The 24,852-nt window shown below is 38.8% G+C and overlaps 1 protein-coding gene across 1 annotated transcript in view; it reads right to left on the bottom strand.

Annotated features, from left to right (window-relative positions):
• Window positions 1-24,852, bottom strand: part of galnt14 (UDP-N-acetyl-alpha-D-galactosamine:polypeptide N-acetylgalactosaminyltransferase 14 (GalNAc-T14)) — a 230,055-nt gene that overhangs the window by 81,016 nt on the left and 124,187 nt on the right. The window contains exon 3 of the mRNA XM_075459231.1: window positions 12,665-12,763. Coding sequence (XP_075315346.1) covers window positions 12,665-12,763 — 99 coding nt within the window. The remainder of the gene's footprint in view (window positions 1-12,664; window positions 12,764-24,852) is intronic.

Here is a 24,852-nt window from a genome sequence, read left to right on the forward strand (position 1 = left end):
ATACTGCAGTTGGCTGCCACGGAATAGCAGCTCTATATCTGCGCCGCTCATTTCCAGCACTCTATATATCAATTTTAGGGAGGGAATTTTTTGAAAAATTTTCATTACCTACAGCTGCCATTTGGAGAGGGCTTTCATCCAAAGTGCCTTGAGAGTGAGCACTTTTAGAGCCGCGCGGGCGTGTGGCCCTGGTGGGAATTTAACCTCGCTCTCCGGCAGTGAAAGTGTTGCAGATGCTAAATGGGTGCTGCTGTACGGCTGCCAGGGCGACGGGTTCAAATCCCACGGGAGCCCCCTCTGCTCTGCTCGGTGCACTCAGACTTTGGGATTTGGATGAGGGTGATAAAAAGCTGCTAAAAGAACCAACTGTTTGGCTGGTTATTTTTACGATCCCTACAAATGGTGTAAAATTAGGTGGGAAAGGGTTAGGACTTCAACCTGGAATGGACAGTGTTTAAGAAGAGCTGCAAACTTCAGCTTCATTGGTCTGTGTGCTCTATATACAGGATGCACTTTCCCCTATGGTGTGGAATGACTCACACACTTCACACACTGGAAAAAATGCCCCTCCAAAAATAAGTAAAAAAAACAACAAATAAAAGATGTTTTTGCTTGAAATGAGCAAAAAAATCTGCCAATGGAACTAGTGAAAATCGGCTTGTCAAGATTTCTTGAAATAAAATGTGATATTTAGGACTTTTGAGTTAAAAGTGATCTTGAAATTAGCTTAAAAAAAGCTTGTTTCATATGATATGTGACTCAAAATAATTTGTTTTCAAGACTTTTTCATTTAACAAGATATTCCAGATGTATTGTCTTCAAACAAGTCCCTATATCTGGCTGAAATAGTGCTTGTTAGGCAGTTGTGTCTTATATTAAGTGTAATGAGATATTTTGACTAGAAATGAGACAAATATACTTGGTAAGACTTTGATTTTTTCCAGTGCAAAGACACTTTGTGTAATTTTCAGCATCTCCAAGGCCTTTTCTACCTCCAGTGTTCAACCTTTGTGGACTGAAAGCTCTGCAGTGTCCCTCCGTGAGGGCAGCAGATGTGTTTTCCGAACATGTGGCACAGCTACACAACCCCTATTACAGGTTTCAGATTATCTTGGCTCTCTGCTGCCCCGGATTTATGGATTTATTTACACCTGAGAAGTGGTGCTTTCAGCTGTGGGGAGCTCGATTTCTTCTGCTCAGTTAGCGACTACAAAAACACATTCTCTGCCACTCTGTTCTTTTCCAAAAGGGTGTTTGTAGCCATAAATCAGCTGCAGAATTGTTTCTACCGCGAGGAGATTTCTTTCTTCTATTCATGCCGTAGCAGATTATAAGAAGAGCAAACTTTCTCTCTAAAGCAGCCCCAGCTCGGTTTCCTCCCTCTTCTTCTTTTCTCTGCCTGATTGGTCAGCTGACAGCCAGTTCTTCCATCCTCTACCTTGCTGAAGTAATTCATCATTCGTTCCATTCGTCCACATCCCGCTTCTCCTCGGCTTATTTCTCTGTCAAGATATCTGACAGCAGACGAGACAATTTCTGTTCAAAAATGTTTTTTTATATTTTGAAACTGTAAACTTGCCTTTTTCACTGCATCTTAAATCAGTCCCGCCCTGACAGAAAGCCTTTTCAGGCAGATCTATAGCAGCTGTTCTTGGAAAGAAATCCTGATTCAGCCACTCAATACGTTCTGTTCTGTCTGACCGCCAGTGATGCATTATGTTATACATCAGCACCCAGTAAATACTGTCTCATCATTGCTGATCCACCGAGCCGTACATCTAAATTGATCATTCTGCGTCTGGAATCGAAGGGCTTGTTTGTTCACGCTAAATTAAGCCTCGTCCCTGTTAACCTGCAGAGATCTACATATTTTTCACTGATTAGGAGAACGCTGTATATACGAGCTCATCAGGGTTTATCTGTGCTGCATGAAAGAAATGAATGGCATGAAAAAGTCTCAGCACTGATCCTAAATGCTGCATGTCAGCATTCTGACCAGATTCTGACTGCTTTAGACACATCTGGAATCCAAGCTGATGGATAATTCATGGATTTGGTGTTAAATGCCATCTGATGACGGAACAGAATACGATACAGTTGTCCACTAAACATAAAAAGATATAGACTGGTATGGAATTTGAGCAGACGTACGTGGCCTTTATCAAACTTACAGAAGAAAGCAAAGACTATAAATCTACCTCCTCCTCTTTGTTCCAATAAATCCTGAGTGATTAGTCCTGAAGGAAGTGATCTGGACTCTTTACTGTGCGTTTTTAGGACCACTGAATCAGAAAGTGCTGAGCTGGTGCTGACCTAGAAGCGGCATTTCTACCCCCCCGATGAACGCTGACTGCTGGATTACAAAGTGTCCGCTGGACCCGGTGGGTAATGAGATGGCTGACTTTACTTTCTGAGCTCTCCTTTCAATCATTAAGCTCAAAATTAAAACAACTGAACAGGCCAATCTTTCACCTATTACTTATAAGATCGGGATTAATCCAAGAGACTATCCTCCTCCCAAAAAAGACCCGACGGGCCATTTGTTTATCAAGGCAACATTTAGCCATAAATATAATAAAAGAGCATGTTAGCTTTAGTGGTCATGACTGGAAATGGCATCCATTAAGGTGGCAGTAGCATTGTACGAGGACTATTTCTAACCAAGTAACTTTGGAATATTATAAAATAAAATAAATAAATAAAAAATAATAACATTTTATAGTCCTAATTAATTGATATAATTGTCTAAACCCAACCGGGAAATGACAAAGTTTTGTTGTAACTTGTGTTGTTGACATGCCGCAGACGAAACCAACAAGATGAAGCTGCTGGTGTTGAGTCCTGAGTTTAGTCCCAGGATGGAGGACGTTTTCTCTGATGTGGAAACATTTATTTATCTCATATTTCTGCCACAGATAGGAGAGAATTTATGAGTATGAACAAACTACCTGCTTGGTCTTTCTGATTGCAGGATATGTTACAATTAAAACAGCAATTTTCTGATTATGCTAAAAATGGTTCTTGCATTACGATATATTTGTACAGTAACTCATTGACTCATTGAGACTCGTTGGTTTAACGAGGACACTGAATTCAACCCAGTTCACGCCGAACTCGGGACCACGGCCCTCAGTTCCTGGAACCATTTCAGCTCCTTCTCCTCAGCTGGGTCTGTTCTGGTTTCCATAGGAACACATCTGACGGAGGTGTGTGGTGGTTGGTAGCTCCGCCCCTTGTCATGTTGTCAGGCTGAAATGTTTCCTCATACGACACGGACACAACCTTGGCGTGTTTAATAAGTTAAACCTCCACGTGGTCTCCTTTGTCTGCGGCGCTCTGCTCTCCTTCCTTCATGAAACCAAGAAGTATGGCCTGCTCTCGATCCTTCGTCTCCTGACTCTCTCTGTGAGCTCTTCCAGCCTCCATGTTAGACGCCCGATGTGATCGTCCATGATTAATATCACCATCATGCAGACCATGAACACGGTGGCCTCCCCGCTCTCGGTAACCTTCACGTAGCAGCCTTTGAAGGGATAGTTCGCCTCTTTTGACATGAAGCTGTATGACATCCCATATTAGCAATATCATTTATGAACATCTTCTTACTCCCTGCTGTGTCCTGTGAGAGAAAATAGCGCCAAGCGATTGTGAGGTCTGACTTTTTCTGGATGAACGATTTTGTGATGCACAAATGTATTACTCTTTTGAACATATATTGTTTTGAGAAGCAAAACGCTTTATTTTTTAAACCCCAGCCAACTGCCGGACTACCTTCATCAACGCAAAAACGAGGCTGGAACTCTGCTCACAGGACGCAGCAGGGGGTAAGAAAATGTTCATAAATGATATTGCTGATATGGGATGTCATACAGCTTCATGTCAAAAGAGGCGAACTATCCCTTCAACACCCCGTCCTGACTGAACGCGACCGATTAATAAAAAGTGATTAGAATGCGTACTTTTCAATCAGACTGTCCTGACATGCCGCGATTGTTCAGCGATGACGCCGACCCCTTAAAAAAATAAATAAATAAATCGCCTGCGCTGTCCCATTTGGACGACATTTCGTGGCGGCGTCCCGCCCCTAAACACTTCTTATTGGTTGAAATGAACACGCTGCTTCCTGTTGACAAGCCAGTTAGCAACAGGTCAGCATCACGGACGAGCAGAAGCTGATCTTTACCGTGGAACAGCACCCAATGGTTTATGACCCCAAACACCTGTACCACAAAGATCTGAACCCAAGGGAGCCAGAGAACTCAGTGTTTCAAGTGAACCAATAGAATCAGTCGCAACAAAATCGTCACACTGCATATGAGGACACGAAATTTCGTCGTAGTTTCGCTCGCTTTCAGTCAGGACGGGGTGTAAGAGCACAAAGTTACCCTGTATGTTACCCTCTCCAGCCAGATGAGCATTTACAGGACTCTTCCCATCACATTACCCATTTTCTCTTTTTACTTTGGGCTGGTTGTGGCTCAGGGGAGTAAAGCATGTTGTCTTTTAATCTGAAGGCGGTTCGATCCTCAGGAACTGCACAAATGCTCCAATGTGCTCAACTGCATGTGAAGGCGTGTATGAAAGATGTGTAAAAGGGTGAATTTGGCTCAAGGTAAAAATGGTTTTTGAGTGTTCAAAAAGACCAAAACAATGTCATATAAATGCTGTCCAAAAAAACCAAAAGCAGAATATTTTCCTAGCATGCGTTCGCTGCCTGGCACGGATTTTGCTTTATTTGTCATTGTGCTTGGAAAGCTCACACAGAGAGGAAAAATGAGCCCATTCAGCAGCTAATGAATGCATGTCCACAGCAGCAGATAATACGTGCAGGTTATTATCACACTCAGATGTTTAATCACACTTTTCTGCAGTCAACATGCCTTCACTGCCTTTATTGTGCATGTAACCCAACAAGATAAACAGGAAAATACATCAGAATGGATACACTTTAACCGATCCAATATATATATATATCTATAAATTGGACGATAATGACTAAAAATGATCAACTAGGCAGCTTTGATGCTTTGATCTGATAAGATTTGTTACACTCCTAAGCTTTCCTTTTTCCCCACTGATGCTCCTGTGTCTGTAAATAATGGAAATTTACACGAACAGATAAAAAGCTTAACAAATTAAACCCATAAAAAACCAAATATGTTCTCCAAAGCTCCAGATCTCGGCTCGCTCTCATCCTCTCGGTCTGTCTCTTACCCGGAGGAGTCAGAGAAGATGAGATCAATTTCTGGATCAAACCTTGATTAAATATCGACGGGAACAGGCTGTCCTTCAGAAAGAAACTCTTTGATCACCAGATGAAAAGATTTCAAAGTGCCCATCATTGTCTCAGAAATCCAGCTTATTAGACTAAAGTTCGGCCTGGATGATGCACAAAACTCCCAAATTATACCCTTTTATAATGTAATTGTAGGCATTCTTCGGTATTACCTCGAGCTAAACATGACTGCAGAGGCTGAAAAGAAAACCTGTCTCTATTATCTGTCAATTTAAGTTTTCTTTTTTCAGCTTACGCTTGGAATCAGATCGCAAATTTGTGCTTTTTTCAAGTTTTAAGTCTTCTGTCAACTTTGAAAGTGTCCTAGAGAGCTGGTTTTAGAGCTAGTTAAACATCCTATAATAACAGGTACAATCATACAGTCATTTCTTCTTTCATAAAACTGACTCAAGTGTAACTGAAGCAGAAATTCACATTAATATATCTATATAACCCTCCTCCGACCTGGAAAAGTTCTTATCCATAAGCAAGGTTAAACAAATAAATGATTTGCCTACACAACTAGTTGTGTATTTAGACTACAAACAGGGAGAATGGTTTCCACGCCAACCGAGAAGGACCCTGCAGAGTTATTTTTGGGTCAGCTGTGGCCAAACTTATCATGCATGGCCATGAAATGTCTCAACATGACTTTATAGAAGTCTGCTCAAAGTTCTGCTCCTCAACTTGTTTTTACTGGTGGGTTATTTTCCTAAATGGGGAATAATGAATGCACGCGCACAGTCAGCACATTTGGTTAATGAAGTTATTCAAGCTGCACATGTTCAGCCACAGAAGGACCCAGCGGACCCTCGCCGACCGTGCAGATAAAAGCAATTTTAGTTGCCATGAAATGACTATCTGCTCTCTTATGCCTGGTTCGAGTTTCTTGTATGAGGGAAAAACACCAACAGATACGTCATCAATTATACCCTATAGCGTTCCACTTTGTTCCTGGTTTGAGCTGGTAATCATTTTAAGTAGGGCTGGGCGAGTTAACTTGTTATTATCGCGTTAACTTCTTAATTATTTAACGCCGTATAAATATTTTATCGCGCATTAACGCAGGTTTTATTATTTATTTTATTATTGTAAAAGTGTGTTGCTGTCTGTAACATCACCGCTACAGGTGCTCCTCGGTCTCTGTGTGAAGCTCACGGAGCTAACCGGCACTACTTCCTGTTTTACTTGTTTCAACATAAAAGCACGTATTTCAAAATAAATTTTAAAAAAAAAACTGCATTTACAGCCAAGTTGAATTGTCTTCTCAGCGTAGTAGTTCCAGTCTAAAATATCCCTTAAAGGCAAAACACACAACTGATAGCAGCAAGTCATTCAAGGAAACAGACAGTGGAGCGAGGCTTCTACATAAAAACTACAGAAAGATGCTGATGTTAAAAGTGTGTTTGCACAACAAATGTTATGGCACTTTCATTCATATGGCAGCACATTTAAAATAAAACTAAATGCTAAAAGCTATACACTACTTTTGGATTCATTTTTGGATTCTGCGTACAAATGCGATTAATCGCGATTAATCAGGGAAATCATGTGATTAATTAGATTAAACATTTTAATCGTTGCCCAGCCCTAATTTTAAGATTAAGTTCAAGTAAAATCAAAGAACATCTTTCATAAATAAAGACTTTGGTGACATATTTATTTGATGTTGGAGTGTCAGGTGCAAACATAGGTGTTGGAAACTGGTCGAGGATGTCAGCAAATGAGGGCAGATAAAGAACGCCGAGCATCTACATCTCTGAGACCACCATGTTTATCACAGCTGAGCCACAGTTAGCCTCATCCAACAGAGTCCAAATAGAGACTGAGATTCATTTAAAGCTGAGTTTTCATTCTTCTCATGTATTCAATCACTGAACTCTTTACTTTGTCAGTTGGTGAGTATGAATGTTGCCCCTTTAAGTTGGTTAATCAGGGGTATGATGGGGTATGATCCGACTAAGCAGGACTAAAGGGTACACATTCAGGCCACATGTTCTGCTAAATGTCCCAACTCAAAGCCAGTAATATATTCAAAGCTTCCAGGAGTTTTTTTGGAGTGACTGGGAACACATTACCCTCCTCTAAATTAAATATATGTTGACCAACAGCAAAGCCAGCTGTCTCAAAAGATTTCATCGAGAAGTAGATCTTTGAAATCCACATTATTTGATAATAAAGTTGCCCACTGCTGCTGCTACTACCACAACCAGATCAATTCAGATACTAGTTATAGTTCAAAAAGGAGATATTTTCAACTTTTACTCACTTTCTTTAATCTATTTGCAGAAAACAACATGTTAATTTAAATATTTAAACATATATAATCCTAGTTAAATTCATGATTGCTAACTAGATATAGATTTCTTAGCTCTTTCACTTATGTTTTAGTTTTTTAAATCCTCTTTAATGTAGTTTTAAATAGTTTCTATTTTATCATTCGGATCCAAACATGTAAAATGATGTTTTAGCTTTATTAAAGTTCTAATTATTAACTCGTTTAATTTTTATGGTCCAGACTTTGGGGCATTACGTGAAACTACTGAACTTACATGAAGAAAATTGTTCAACATGTTGGATGATACATAAATACATTACACACAGTTTATGGTTAATGAGCCAAAACTTGCAAAACCAGACTGCACACTGGAAAAAATCTAAATCTTACCAAGTATATTTGTCTCATTGAGTATCTCATTACACTTGATATAAGACACAATTGCCTAACAAGTACCATTTCAGCCAGATATAGGGACTTGTTTTAATACAATACATCTGGAATATCTTGTTATCAAATCATCAAATCAAATCAAATCTATTTGTATAGCACATTTCATGTACAAACAATTCAAAGTGCTTTACATAAAATAAAAGCATTGCAGCAGGGAATATTAAGTGAAAAAGTCTTGAAAACAAATTGTTTTGAGTCATATTTCACATGAAACAAGCTTTTTTTTGTAAGCTTAAGAGGTTTTTAAGCTAATTTCAAGATCACTTTTAACTCAAAAGTCCTAAATATCACATTTTATTTCAAGAAATCTGGACAAGCCGATTTTCACTAGTTCCATTGGCAGATTTTTTGCTTATTTCAAGCAAAAACGTCTTGTATTTGTTGTTTTTTTACTTATTTTTGGAGGGGCATTTTTCTAGTGCGGTCTGTTAAAAGCCAGTAACTGGCGAGCTCAGCAGACTCTAAAGCTGCCTGCTAACCTGTATCGTACAACAAAACAGAGAAAAAAAGCCCAATTGTACCGGCTGTTTCATCACTTCTTTATCTGTTGTCAGCCGCTCTGACTCATACAAAGATTATAAATGTCAAGTGATCTCTTGTAGCACCCTCAACTTTTCTCAGCTTCAGCAAAACACTTCAGGGTCCTTTCAAAGGCACCATGTGAAGCCCTTCTGTTGAAGTGGCCACTTTCCGTGATGCAGCCGCTTCAAACAGCAAATGGCAGCTTAAAAACTTTCTCGTGTTGTGCACGAGGACGATGGCAAAAAGTCTTTTATCCCACTTTTACACCTCTTTATGCAATTAATTGTTTAACTCCACTCTGATGACAAGATTTTCTATTTTGCTGATTTGTCTAAGTGTGATCAAAGCATATCTCGTATGGCGTGACTAATACAGCTGACAAAAGCAATCAAGGTCAATTATTACCCTTTGATTTATGCTATTTAATATAATAAAATATCTCCAGCTGAGTAACAGTCCAGTGGGTTTACAGAGAAAAAATATTTCACTGACTAAACCACAAACTTAGAATTCAAATGACTTTTAAGCATCGGTGGAGTTTGCGGGAGGGCAGGGAGGGCATTGCCCTGGTGAAAATAATTAATTACTGTGTTCCCAAATTAATTCGAAACACCGGCTCACCGGAACTGGACAATTGAAGGTTGGAAAAACGCTGCCTGGTCTGACGAGTCTCAATTTCAGTCGCAGTCGAATTAGCGGCGGAACGGAAAAATTACATTTCCGTTCGTTCCGCTAAAGGGTTAAATTAAATTTTCCTGGTAGTGCAGCTACCTGTGGGGTCTCAAAATCAAACAAAATTAACCTTCAATTTACCCTTTTTACGCAAAAAGAGCTTTGCAAGTGCGTAGCGCTAATTGTTGAGGATGTGCACAAGGGATGCTCCAAGCAAAGAGGCAGCCGGGGTAAACACGTGTATCCATAATCAAAATAAAGTATATTTCTGGCCAAAGAATGAATGAATAAAATCCTTGGACAACAAGCAACACTTTGCAGTCCTTTTTCTGGATTTACATGAAGCTTGAGGTATGAAAACAGCATGATGCTTGTTGGAACACATTCAGCGTTCAAACTGCAGCATTTCTGGGGCACAAATCCACTAACCGGCCTGGAGAAGAGGCTTTGTGAGTCAAGCTTCTGTTCTTTACTTTCATTGGTCCAGTTGTACCACATTTTACATTCATCTTTCATAGTTTGATTCTTTAGAAAAAGAAAAACAACAGCAACAAGTGGGCATCTTATCGGATGAAACACAGATGTGTCAATCGGCTCAAATCACCGTGCAACACATTCATATCTGTTAAAGTAGGATTGATTCATTTAGGCTTTTGATGAAGTCTTTTCTCTTTACAAACCAAGCGTTAATCCACAACACTGTTAAGATGACAAAGATAAACCTTTTGGAAAAAGGTGCTCAGTCGTAGGAGGATAAGCTGCAGCAGCAAGAAGGGTAAAGGAGTGACCTATATCCTGTACGCTTTCACAGGCAATTAAGACCACCTAAAGACTCTGTTACCGCAAGGTCGGGCGGGGGGGGATGCAGGAGACTGTCCTTCAAAAACGACTGCACGGGTCAGCTGTTCATTCAGCCAATAACAGCTTTTAAAAATGCTCAAAGGATGTGAGAAACTTCTACAAACTGGTATAGATTCGTATTTTTACATTTCTAACGCTAAGCAGTTATTCTATAAACCCAACCAGGAAGTGGTAGAAGTCTTGTACACTGGAAAAAATCAAAGTCTTACCAAGTATATTTGTCTTATTTCTAGTCCAACTATCTCATTACACTTAATATAAGACACAACTGCCTAACAAGTACCATTTCAGCCAGATATAGGGACTTGTTTTAAGACAATACATCTGGAATATCTTGTTAAATGAAAAAGTCTTGAAAACAAATTGTTTTGAGTCAGATTTCATATGAAACAAGCTTTTTTTTACATTTGAAGAGGTTTTTAAGCTAATTTCAAGATCACTTTTAACTCAAAAGCCCTAAATATCACATCTTATTTCAAGAAATCTTGACAAACCGATTTTCACTAGTTCCATTGGCAGATTTTTTTGCTTATTTCAAGCAAAAACATCTTGTATTTGTTGTTTTTCTTACTTATTTTTGGAGGGGCATTTTTTCCAGGGTACTGTTCTCCTGTTGTCTGTTAAGCAGATGCTCCTAAAGGTTGGGTGTAAGTATGGAACAATCAGCAGCTGATCTGGGTTGGACTTTAAATTCTTCATCGTTTATTATGAGATCTGTTCGACTCAGAATGACTTCAGACTACAGTTTTGGAGAAATAACAACCAATATGTGTCTTTTCCTTTAGTTTACTATCCATCAAACACATCTTTCTGTGATTATAAGAGCTGATGGTTATTATCTTTTCTGCAGCATCAGCTACATGAAAGCGCAATAAACCTTAAAATGAAACATTCATAAAATATATTACACTAAATATCTTTTTTTTTATCCATCTAAAAAGAATTGAAGTGGTGCACAGTCCTCCGAGGGCATATCGCACACTGTTGGAAGAAAATGTTCCAAATTCACATATTAAAAATAAGAGGCAGCTAAACTACTTCTAGCTCCAATTCACCATCAGCAAGCAAACACACAAACAGAGCCAAAGCCAAAGGGAGCAAGAGGGTCCAGGGAGACAGATTGTCTTTTAATTGGTTGAAAACTGCAGAGCTTTGAGAAGGGCTGAAGGGGAGGACACACATGCACACCCACCCACACACACAGTGTCCTCTGTGATAGTAAGGAGACGTAGCCAGTCCCTGCTGACTGACTGCAATAATGAGCTGAACCTTTGCCAACACAGGCAGGTGCCTGTCTCTTTTTTTTGTTGTTTGGTGCTGAATGTGAGCTCGGAAACCTGCTGATTACATCAAAGTGAAAGAGACTGACGGCTAAAAACTGAGGGTTCAGGTCGGAGAGGGGGGGTGAACTGTTCTTAACAGATCTACTGAACAAAAGTTTGACTGAGACGGATGATGGAATAATTTAATAAAAGATATCAACAGCAACTTAAAGGGATAGTTCACCTCTTTTGACATGAAGCTGTATGACATCCCATATTAGCAATATCATTTATGAACATTTTCTTACCCCCTGCTGCGTCCTGTGAGCCACAAAAATAAAGCCTTAGCAAGACGCTTTATTTTTTAAACCCCAGCCAACTAGCCGGACTTTCTTCGTCAATGCCAAAACTCGGCTGGAACTCTGCTCACAGGACGCAGCAGTATGGAAGTTTTTCTGTGCCATCAGAGTTTGAATACAAATTTCTAATATTGAATTTTTACAGCATCAAAATCAGACTTTGAATTTGAAAAACCAGCAGTGTAAAAAAAAAAAAAAAAAAAAATCAACGTCTAAAAAAATTCTGTGGAAAAAGAACCAGACTCAACAGGGAGAAGCAATCGATCCCTGTCTCAATTCATCCAACGGCAGCCAATCAGGTTACGCTCCATTGGACAGATCAGCCATGTCCACCAACGCGGGTGATGGTGCTTCGGTGAGTGAGTTTACTTTATTTGCCATTTGTGTTAGTAACATTGAGTAATAGATATTACTCATATCTATTTAGCCGATCTGTCCAATGGAGCGTAACTTGATTGGCTGCCGTTGGATGAATTGAGCCAGGGATCGATTGCTTCTCCCTGTTTACCCGGATGTTGAGTCTGGTTCTTTTTCCACAGAATTTTTTTTTTTTAGATGATGAATTTTTTTTCCACTGAATTTTTTTTTTTTAGATGATGAATTTTTTTTCCACTGAATTTTTTTTTTTTAGATGATGAATTTTTTTTCCACTGAATTTCTTTTTTTTTAGATGATGAATTTTTTTCCACTGAATTTTTTTTTAGATGTTGAATTTTTTTTACACAGATTTTTGTTTTTAGAAATTGATTTTTTTTACACTGTTGGTTTTTCAGTCTGATTTTGATGCTGTAAAAATTCAATATTAGAAATTCGTATTCAAACTCTGATGGCACAGAAAAACTTCCATAAAAGAGGGGGTAAGTCAAATTTAAATGATGTTGCTAACATGGGATGTCACACAGCTTCATGTTAAAAGAGGCAAACTATCCCTTTAAATGATAGGGTTCGACGACAAAAACACAAAAAAGTCTGCCTGCGTTACCTTTTGATGGTGCGGAGCAGCGTGGATCTGGCCTCGTTGTGGAAGGTGATGATGATGGAGGTCGAAGGCAGATCAGCGTCGTAGTGAAGAGTGGTGCACCTGCCAAGAGACGGCATCACCATGTTAGATGTTGCAGAGGTAAAAAGCCAAATAAACAAGAGTATTTATTACTCGTTACAGTGAGAACACAAGAGGAAATAGTTAACTGCACGTTGAACACAGCTGAATACAACTTTAATGAGATTTAAGACACTTTAACACCATTTAAACTGCAGCAAACCAGCTGTTATTATCATTTATAACTGGGGGTATATTCTAGAAACTGATAAGAATGAGATTATTTCTCCATTTAGGTGGGATTACTTTGTGTTATGAGACACTTCACTGCTTCACACACACACACACACACACACACACACAGAGACCTGTTGAAAATGAATTATAGATGACCCCCAAGAGGCTCATTAAAATACGCTGCATAGCAGTGTGTGTGTGTGTGAGCCATCTCCTTCTGGAAGAGCAAAGACACACACACAGTGTAATGAGAGAGCTGGCCTTTACCTTTCAGACTGATGGATTGGTGACATTTTGAAACAGAAGCAGTCTGCTTGGTCTATTCCGGCCATCAGTTTTCTTTTAAAGCCCGACTTTTTCAGATATGAGTAAAACTCAACATCATAGCAGCTGAACAAGCTAAAAGACAATTCTGCTGCTTACCTCATCAGCCTGTTTTACAGCTATTTACATGTGTAATTATGTCATTCATCGAGGTTCTGTAGTTGGAATATTTGAATAAAAACACAGAGGAGAAATTTAATTAAAGCATTTTGACTGGTTTTTCCCACTTACGAATAAATCGGTAAAATAATGAGGAAATAAATTAGGGATTATGCACAGAAATACATGAATAAATATGGTTATTTCAAGTAAAATAAGAGAATAAAGGGACGAAACATAAAAGAGCGGTTGAAAGCATTTTAATTAATTTTCACATTTATTTGTGAAAGTGTATATTTATCTTTATAAATTAAAATACTGACGGAATATCAGAGAAAAGAAGAAAATAAATTAAAACATAAATAAATGAGGTTCTTTTTTTCTCTTTTCATTTATTTTTACACTTTCACATTATTTCATTGATTGGTTATTTTATTCTTTCACATTTTCTTCTCCAACCATCAGCTAAAGCTTAAGTTTGTGGAATATGATGGATAAATCATGAAAAAACTATCCATACAACTAAAAACACCACATAGTTCCTCTTTTCGTTCACATTTCTAAAAACATTTCCATTCTTTGAGCGTTCCTCCTCAAACTCTGGGACTCCTTTGCTGTATTTTTGTAAAATAACTCAACATGATTTCAGAGGCTCGGGACTGGAGTCTTGCTGGAATAATGAAGTCGTTTGAAGGGGAGAAAATGTTGCTTCAGAACTTTTATCATTAAAGGTACCGTCACGATGCTCGGAGATGTTCTTCAGATGGTTTTCAAACGAGTTGCATCAACCAGGACATCAAACAGAGCGGTTTGTCAAAGCCCCAGACGTCTCGAAGATACGCGTCACAACACAATAATGCAGAATGAAGGAAGGAGGGAGAAGCCCAAAGGACAGAAACATGAGTGCAGCAGTGTAAGACCGCATCCCGGCAGCTTTGTTTCACTTCATTCATTCATTTGATTTAACCTGCTGATTGGTTTAGATACGATACAACTCTCTGCCGTCTGTCACAGAGCGAAGAACTAAGTCCAACTCGACTCTGAAACACTTCTCTGGGATGCTCTTTATACCAAATCCTGTTCCAGGCCTGGAAAATACTTTTGTAATCCCCTATGGGCCAAGAGTTTCCACTAAAAAGCCATTGTAGAATTATTTGAATTCATGGATAAACAACAATGAACATTGTTGAACAAAGGCCGACCCGATTAACACCAGCCACGCGTTATGAAACTGGCTGGAATAATTGTTTTTTTAATTATATAATTGTCTTTTGTTTCTTCATTTTCTTTCTTTTTTTCTTGAATTTAAATCACAGGCTTCGTCATTGACACACGGGCAGAAACGCGTTCCTCTTTAGGACCCTGGGGAGTGACGGTCGTCCCTTTGGTGCGTTCATTAACAGAGAAACTCGGAACAATGTGACCCCAAAGTTGAGCACTCCCAGCTCATCTCTATGGAAGCCCGTTTCTGCCACTTAATAAAAGTAAATTTAGAAATACTATCTCATAATTATGAGATACTAAATCGAAATTATGAGATACTAAGTCGACATTATGAGATACTATCTCAGAATTATGAAATACTAAGTTAAAATGATGAGATACGAATTCATAATTATGAGATGCTAAGTCAAATTTATTAGATACTAAATCGAAATTATGAGATTTTCACACATGCTTAATTTCGATCAGGGACTATTTCATTTGTTGTAAAGCCACGTTTAAAGTAGTCCTCAATGTACTCACAATCCATTTCTGTGTCAATCTTCCCAACCAAACAGCTGCTACTTGAACTGCTGTGTGAAAATATCTCAGAATTTTGTCTTAGTATCTCATAATTATGAGTTAGTATTTCTACATTTATTTTTATTAAATGGCGGAAACGGGCTTCCATACTACTTTATTTGAAACAGATTTCTAAAGAAAATGCATCATTTATCAAAATCCCAAAACGTTCGCCAAGAAGAAAGAAGCTCGTCTCTGTGGCTGCTCATCTTTGAAGTAAAGAAAGATAAGATGTGCTTTCCTCAGAAAATATTTGCTTGTGCAGCTCTGAGGAAACATGCTGACTAACTGTGATCAACCTGAGGCTCTGAAGTCCGATCAGTGCAATTTGTGTGTCAACCGGCCTGAAAGCAACTTTTCTGTTTCTTCTTTTTATTTTCACCAGGATGTCGGCTCCGTTGGGTCACGTGGAAAAAGTTGAATTAGTCGTGGATTTGACGTTGTGTCCTTGAGCCCCGGAGCCCCTCCTGAGGTTTGCTGCGGGTTAGAACACCAGCTGAACCCCTAATTTGTTGTATTAACAGGTCGGCACGCAGCATCAGTCACTGCACGCAACAATCCAGCTGTGAAATAATATATCGGCACCTCATTAACTCGCAATTTAATTTTCTTTTTTCATTTTTAGTTTGGGGGCACAGTGAGTAAGTGAGGAAACAACACTTCCAGAGCCGGTTGCACAATGTTAAACTTCCAGAGACAAGCCTATGAGTCATAGTTTTTTATGATCCGAGTCATTTCCTCTGCCTTCCTTCTATCATTCACATCTATTTTTCTCCTATATTTAATCCATTATGTCATCCGGTAATGTTCTTGCTGTGTTGTTGTACTTCCCCGTCTTCTTCTGGCATCAAAACACTTTAAATTGGCGACGTCTATTTCTCAATAATATGTTAATTTCTAAAAAATTTCCTCACAAATGTGCCACATCAGCCATGAATGTGCAGATTTCACACAGATACACTGGAAAAAATCTAAATCTTACCAAGTATATTTGTCTCATTGAGTGTCTCATTACACTTAATATAAGACACAACTGCCTAACAAGCACCATTTCAGCCAGATATAGGGACTTGTTTTAATACAATACATCTTGAATATTGAATAAGTGAAAAAGTCTTGAAAACATCTTGTTTTGAGTCATATTTCACATGAAACAAGCTTTTTTTTTCATTTGAAGAGGTTTTTAAGCTAATTTCAAGATCACTTTTATCTCAAAAGTCCTAAATATCACATTTTATTTCAAGAAATCTTGACAAACCGATTTTCACTAGTTCCATTGGCAGATTTTTTTTGCTTATTTCAAGCAAAAACGTCTTTTATTTGTTGTTTTTCTTACTTATTTTTGGAGGGGCATTTTTTCCAGTGTATGCATTCAGTTGCCATATTTTTACTATTTTACTAAAACTCTCAAGCTTTTCCAAACTCTTTAAACAAATGAAATGAAATTATGCTGCAATCTCCAAAAGGTCTGCACACACATCCATAACTCCAGGTCACACTCTTCATTTCAAACCATGCAAGCTTGATGGCAAAAACCCAAAACACACGTAAAAATGTTCTCTTAGGCAAAACACAGAGCAATGACCAGTGTTACCTCTGATTTCAACCCATAATAAGAATCATGTTTATATGATAAACACAGTAAAAGAAATAAAAGCTTATGTTCTACACCTAAAGGCACAACTTCCAAATGACTGGAACGTATAAATTAATAAATAAATGAATAAACCCGTCCAGCACAGCATCTCTTCTTCTTGGCTTTGGCCTTTCTCTCCCTCCTGCCCCTCCCCTGTTGCATCTTTCCTGCCCCATTCTTCCAAAGCAAACTGATCGAAGCCCTTTTATCCATCTATCGATGGTTCTGATTGATGTGTGAGCATTTTAGCATTTCCTCCTGGATAATTGTGTGTTATTTGGCTTTCTGGTTTGCTGATTTAAGTTAACAACATAGACTGTTAGTAGTCTCTAAATGAACATCAGGGCTGTGTTCAAAACCGCATACTTCTCCTACTACTCATACTGACTTTAACTTTTTTTAAGTTCCCGGATGCATACTAGATTCTCTGAAATGTTGGGTATGCATCATGAGGTTACTACTCATACTCAAACTACCCAAGATGCAACGTAACGTGACGTCGCCGATCGTCATTTCCTGTCAAAACGGCAGTTTCAAGCTAGCTACAACGAGGGTAGGTTCACTTCCTGTTTTCAAAACAAAAGCACCAGTTGTATGGTAATGGCTTTCCCTATGATAAAAGGCAACGGGTATTTTATTTTGTGAAAATAACCGGAAGTGCGTTGCTCACTGCGGCTAGCTTTAGTAGCGCAGAATTCGTGGGAACAAAATTGTAAACAGCCGGTATTTTGTCAGGTTTTCAACACGTTGGGGATCTAAACGACTACTTTCTCGCCTGAAAATGTTTTAAATGTTGCTAAAGTTTACAGAGTTTAGAGCTTAAGCGAAGTCAGCTTCAGGCCGGCTGATTTAAGGCTCGAGCAGGAGCGAAATGCATTGTGGGTAAACGCTCTGCATACTGTCTGATCGATCAGTATGCAGAATGGAAGTATGTAGTATGTGGTATGCGGTTTTAAACACAGCCCTGGTGTAGGCCATGAAGTATGAAGGGATTGAGTTGAGTTTTCCACAAACAGGTCAAATCTGAATAATCCATCAAATAAGGTAAGCAGTTTTAGCTCATCGGCCTGGCAAGAATAAGCATGGCAGTCCAAGAGAAAGAAAGACATATTTTAGCTTAAAAGTTGTAGAAACCTTTAGATAAATAAGTAGTTTGGCTGTGAATTACTTCCTGGTTTTCTTCCACCTGCCTCTCTGCTCTCTGAGTCTTTTGTAATGTTTGAGTCATGAGCCGGATGATCCTCCAGTCATTTCTTTATATTTTGCTTCCAAGCAGCCAGACTCTTTTAAAAGTGGTCTGGAGCAATACGTTTCCAGTTTTTCTTTAGAGATCTGCTGATTTTTCACTCATTTGCAGTCCAGTCCTTGTATCCGACCATTTTCCTTTTGTTTCTTTTCAGTAAGCCACTTAACTCTGACCTATGAATCATTCAAGCATTAAAAAAAGATACAGAAAGGACGGAACCAGACACATAACAGACAACTTAGCATAGAAGCCATTTTAAATTGGATCTTTAGGCACTTTGTTCCCAGCAGCCTGTCACAGAGACACATCATCTGTTCCCATTTCTTTAGCTGCATCTATGAAAAACAGCTTCATAGTTTCAACTTTTTTGTACATTTACGTTTAAAACTGCTTTCAGTTACCAAAAGAGTCAAATTTATATAAGAAATTCAGTTTAAAAAAAATCCTAATCCCAAAATAATTATTGTTATCACGTCTAAAAGTAGAAAAGTAGGAAAAAACGGACAATAATAAGAATTATATGTTGAACAACATCAAGAAAAAGTAAATAAGATTCAATTTAAAGCTTAAAAAAGGAATATAAAATATAATCTAATGACTAATTATGGAACAATTCATATAAATTAAATGATTAAACTGTTTTCTGCCACCAGAAATTAATAATCTAGAAGCTCTTTGTGGGTTTTAGACTGGAATTAAGATTTGTTCCCATTTCTTTAGCTGCATGTGTGAAAAACAGCAAAGATAACACAGTGTGACAGACAGAAAACAGGATTTCTGCAGCAACAAGGTGATTCCCAAAGAGCTGTTAGTTGAAAACTTGGCATATCTCAGCATGGTGTGCAGTGTGTCCTTAAAACATGAGGAAACTGGACAAGTGGAGGACAAAAGAAGAAGTGTCAGGCCTAAAGAACTATCTACAGCAGATGAACAGGATCTGAAAGTGATGTCCTTAAGAAAGAGGAAAAAATGCTCATGTTTAAGGTTTCAATAATTCTCAGTTTATTTCTGGATGTGTAAAGAAAGGAGGGCTGACTGAAGACTTCTGTGTTTTAAAAATGTAAACAAGGGATAAAGAGATGTTTTTAAACTAAATATAAATAAAATGTAAACACAAAATAATGACAGAAAACCTAATATGAAACAAATGATTTAAGAAACTTGCCTTTAACCGTTGCTTATGACCTAATTAGCGAGTTTTTAACATTTGTTCAGAAACCAGCGTCTCTGCCGTCCTTCCTTTATAAAAAACACAAGATGTGTGCCATGTTTTTGTCATATTGCATCCCATGATGCACCTCTCTGCCTCCTCATCCCTCTAACTCCCCGTCTCCGCCTCTGTTTTTTCCTGCAGTTGATTTCTTCAGCAGCTCTAGCAGAGAGGAACGATAAGAAGATAAAGACGGGCTGCTTCTGAGGGAACGAGTGGGTTGAAAAAAAGAATGAGAGACTAAGCGAAGGAAAGAAAGAAAATGGAGGAAGAGAGACACGGTGAAAGACTGGCAGAGAGAGAGAGAGAGGGATGAAAAGATAAAAGTTGTGCTGACGGATGACTGATGTTGGAGCAGATAAGAACAAGCTTCCTTACTCCCAAAGCGTGTGTTTACGCGTGAGGATGCATCCAAGTGTGTGCGAAACACACACTCACAGTGAAAAGGGATACATGAGAAGGGTCCAGAGGGGAGGAATAAATGAGAGGAATGGAGGAGGGCGATACGAGGAAGATGATGCTGAACAGGAGGCATGGAAAGGAAAGATATGATGTGGTGAGACGAGAAAGCCAAAAAAAGAGGACAGTCATCAAGGAGAGAGGATGCTAAGTGAACAGAAAAAAAGAGGAGGATTAAAAGAAAAAAAGACTAAATATGGCAGGGGTGAAGGGAAGAAGGACAGATGGTGATGGAGGAGAGTAAGGAGAGGGGGGTGAGAGGAAAGGGTGTAAAGAAAAGATGCAAAGTAAAGAGAGCTATAGGTTAAAAGGAATGAAAGACAGAGGAAAAAGAAGAAGAGAGAAAACAGGACGACTGGAAAAAATCTAAATCTTACCAAGTACATTTGTCTTATTGAGTATCTCATTACACTTAAAACAATACTATGTAACATTTCTACCTTAAAATAACAGCTTGAAAAAAATTGTGCGGCTCGAATGAGTTTTAATATTACGATTGGCCTGTCTCCTATGCCCTTCAGAGGTCTGAGTTGGAAAAACTGCGCTATGTAACTTTGCTGGAGCGGCCCGGGAGCTGAGCGGAAGTACTTCGACTTGCTTTCTGGCACACCTACCAAAAAAAACAAATAGACCCGTCTCACGCTCTCAGGTACATTTGATCACTCTTACCTTCTCGGTCGACATAGCTTGCACCTTCTGACTCCTCGCCGGTTCATCAACAAACGTGAAACGTGAAAGTGAAAGGGTGTTGTATTTACGACAGTGTAACCGTACATTACCTCCAAGCCTCTAGGGGGAGCTCCAGAGTGGGCTTTTTGAGAAGTTACTTTGTATTGCTTTAATATCAGACACAATTGCCTAAAAGTTAACAATTGGTAACTTTCACATTCAGGAAGCAACGCACGGGCCTCCTGATCAAGCGAAAGCATTGTGACAGGAGAGGAATGAGAATGCGTTGACACTGCTGCAGAGCTCTTTCAGTGGCATGAATTAGATCTGCATAATTCAATGTTGTGATCCGTGCCATCTCCGTTCTGTTCACTGCTGGATGGCAGGCAAATGAGAAGGAGACAGGACGAAAGTGAGGGGGAAAGAGTGATAAAAAGAGACCGAATTAAAGAACAGGAGAGGGGATTGAGAAGGGAAAAAGAGGGTTCTGATGTTCAGATGCTCTGTAAATCCTTCTTATTTAACGATGAGTGGGTGGTGTTCAGGTTCTGTGTAGTTCAGATCATCAGAGTTCAGCTGGAGGTGAGATAAACACATCATTGGAGGACAAAAGCATCCACACACACACTTCCACACACGAGTTCTGTGTCTCTCTGCGGGCAGTGGCGGCTGACCTGTCAAAGTGTGTGTTCGTGCTGCAAAATACTAATAGCCCCTGATGTAGCCCTGAGATACTGTCAGAGCAGCTTACACACACACCTCCACCTGCAGCTCCTGATTAACACCTCCAACACTCCTCTGTCTCTCTGTCCTTCACTTGTTCTGCCTCACAGCCTTTTTTCTCTCTGCGTGGCCTCCACCTGCTCCGTCCTGACCGTCCCTCCACCTGCTCGTGTGTCATGTCCAGCTCCGTCTCACTAGCTGAAAAATCACAAACCTGCAGACTTCTTTTGTGGCTAAATTATGCCAAAAATGCTTCTGCGTGCTTCTCCCTGTGTAATGCATGCACTGATTTTCAGCCCACTTCTTGTGTCCTTTGGCACAGCTCAGCCTTTTCTCCCTGTTTCCCTTCCTTAAGAACGGCTTCTTGACAGCCACCCTTCCATGGAGCCCATTTCTGATGAGGCTTGGGCCAACAGCAGAATGAATAAACTAATTAATTAATTAATGAAAGAATAGATTAAATAAATAAATAATAATAATACTAAAAAATTTAAAAAATAACTGAATAAACAAATAAATGAATTAATAAAAGAATAGATTAAATAAATAATAATACTTAAAATAAATAAATGCATAAATATATAAATAAGTTCAATAAAAAAGAAAAATATCTATATCGGCAGGTAACACAAATATATAATTAAAAAGAAATAAATTAATAGAAATAAAAAAGAAATAAATGATAATTAAAAGGAAATAAAACGAAACACAAGTTCAGCATTGCAGTACTTGGTTCAAAGTGATCAGATATCTTGTGCGAATGACACATAAGAGACAGCCTTACCAATCAGAGTCAGTCTAATTTTTTCTATGATCATATGTTTCTATTGCTGCATGTAACTCAGATAATGCTCCATAGGTCATTGTGTTTGTCACAACCAGATTCTTAAGTTGATAAAAAGGATAAAAAGTGCATGTTTATTATTACTAAGATGCAACACTTTACACCAAATAAAGAACAGGTCACATAGTTCATGTTGAGTTCCTCTTTCTTAAGGACATCACTTTCAGATCCTGTTCATCTGCTGTAGATAGTTCTTTAGGCCTGACACTTCTTCTTCTGTCCTCCACTTGTCCAGTTTCCTCAAATGTTTTAAGGACACACTGCACACCATGCTGAGATATGCCAAGTTTTCAGCTAACAGCTCTTTGGGAATCACCTTGTTGCTGCAGAAATCCTGTTTTCTGTCTGTCAGACTGTGTTATCTTTGCTGTTTTTCACACATGCAGCTAAATAAATGGGAACTAATGATGTGTCTCTGTGACAGGCTGCTGGGAACAAAGTGCCTGAAGATCCAATTTAAAATGGCTTCTTTGCTAATTTGTCTGTTATGTGTCTGGTTCCGTCCTTTCTGTATCTTTTTTTAATGCTTGTGAATGATTCATAGGTCAGAGTTAAGTGGCTTAACGAAAACAAACAAAATAAAAATGGTCAGCACAAGGACTGGACTGCAAATGAGTGGAAAGTAGCCGATCTCAAAAGATAAACTGTGAAAGACCTTTCAAAAGCCTCAAAGATCCAATTTAAAATGGCTTCTTTGCTAAGTTGTCTGTTGTGTGTGGATGAACACTGGTTCATCCCTTGAGTTAGGAGCCTTTTTTCTGCCTGAATGATTCATCTGAAAATGTTCAGGTACAAAGACTGGACAGAAAATGAGTGAAAAAGCAGAAAATAATGTAAGAAAAACTCTAAAAGACCTTCACAAAGCCTGGAGAACTGTTGCCGAAGACCACTTTAAAAGATTCCAAGAAAGTCTGGCTGCTTGGAGGTAAAACAAAAAGCAAAGAGGAGTGGCTAAAGATTTTCAGTCAGCTCTGCGTGTTATTGTTTTTGTTCTTACGTGGGCGGTGTAATATGGAACAAAGTCAGTTTAATCTGTGTAAAGAAGCAGCAAACCTGCTGGAGTGAGATATTTCATTAAGCTTTTCACCTCTGCCCACTATCTCCCTCTCACTTTTATTCAGGTGCTCACAGAGGAGACGATGGCCTAGTTTTGGCTAGTTTGGCAGAAGCCATTTCCATATTTATGCACAAAGATCCACGCGCACACATGTTGGTGGTGAATGGGGAAGCAAGGGATTTCTCTTCTGCTGAATGAGAGAAAGCAAGGCAAAGAAAGAGGAATCATCAAGGGACAGTTAATAATGGCTCATTTCTTCTTTTACTGGAAAATTCCATTAGGAAACTTTCCAAGTCAATGACTCCAATGAATGAATAGCTTAAATGAATAGTTTTTGTGGATTCAACTGTTTTAATTGAAGCAGGTTTAATCCCTGAAAAGCGTTAAGGGGTTTATGTCCCTTCCAAAGAAAAAAGGTTGGAGTTATTGGAGCAAATTTCTGTCATTTATGCTTTTAGAAAGAAACTAAGTTAATCAAGTGACAATGTAAACAGATAAAAATCACCAGATGTACCAAAAACCTTATAGTCAAACACACATTAAGACCTATATAAATGCATTAAGATAAATCTCCAGTTCAATTTTTATGGAATCCAAATACAATAAACATACTGAGAACGGTGCAGAGTTTCTGGATTAAATCTGAATGAATGCACAAGTATTCCTCTTCATGAAGCCATATATACATGTGGTGTTTTTATATGCTAATTAATTATGAAACTATAGGTACAACCACAGAATATTCGAATGGGTGCAGAGTAATTTAGATAATAAACACCACAACTCAACAAGGCTCAGTAATAGAAGCAGCAGCTAAGAAGAAGTGCAAAGTTATCTAATGTGAAACCAAGATAAAGGAAATTAAATCGGTTTTATTTGGCTGTTTTACTTGTGGAATCATCTAAAATAGCAGAAATGCTCGGCTCCAAGTTCAAAACAGAGGAGCCTGCAGAGGTCAAATAAGAAGTGGTTGCATTACATACGAGAGTCCAAAAAGCGTGACAGCTTCCACCGGGCAGCATGGTGCGTACGGTCAGGGCGAGACACAGATCTGCAGATGGAGCGCTGTGTGCGTTGGCTGTTTCCTCAGATATCGGATTTCTACTGCGGCATATGGGCCAACTTTCATCTGCTGCCAGAAACACAGAAGCATCCCTAAATATTTCTTGTCTTCTCAAAGTCACGCCGGCAACGTCTTCCAACAACCACAGAGCCAGAGTTATCTATAATGACCCAAAAACTGGTGATATGAAACAAAATCAGCCTTTTTCCCACAAACTCTTTCCCACATCAGGTTTTAATGCATCTGAAAGATGAGACGAGAAGCCTTTTCCTTTATAAATAGCAGTTTGTGGGCAGGAAAAGGCTGAAACGTCACATTAGTGTCAGCATCCTTTATGGATCTGGACCCTGGGACGGGTAACTTCTTAAAGCCTCTCAGCCTGTACGTTAACCCAGTTTGATCTGATGCATTCATTCCTTTGTTTGAGCCTGGAGCGAAGGAATACAATATTCTAAATATTATCAATAAATATCAGGGCAAAGTCCGTCATTTAGAATGAAAGCTTTAAAAGTTTACCTCTCATTTCTCTGTTTACAGGACAGTTTTGGGGTTGTTTTCAGCTGTTTTATTCTTTTTAAGGAGTTTTAAATAAGTCTGAAGTCTGAATGTTTAAAGGAGAAACATATCATTTTCAGAAGATGTTTTGGACCATTTACTATGGCTGAACGATATGGACAAAATTTCATATCTCGATATTCCTGTCAGATATCTCGATATCGATACGATATGACTCTGGGTTCAGTGAAAACTAAGCATTTTTCTGAAAAATAAAAAAACAT

Source organism: Odontesthes bonariensis, chromosome 24 (genome assembly GCF_027942865.1).
Source record: "Odontesthes bonariensis isolate fOdoBon6 chromosome 24, fOdoBon6.hap1, whole genome shotgun sequence".
Taxonomy (NCBI): Eukaryota; Metazoa; Chordata; class Actinopteri; order Atheriniformes; family Atherinopsidae; genus Odontesthes; species Odontesthes bonariensis.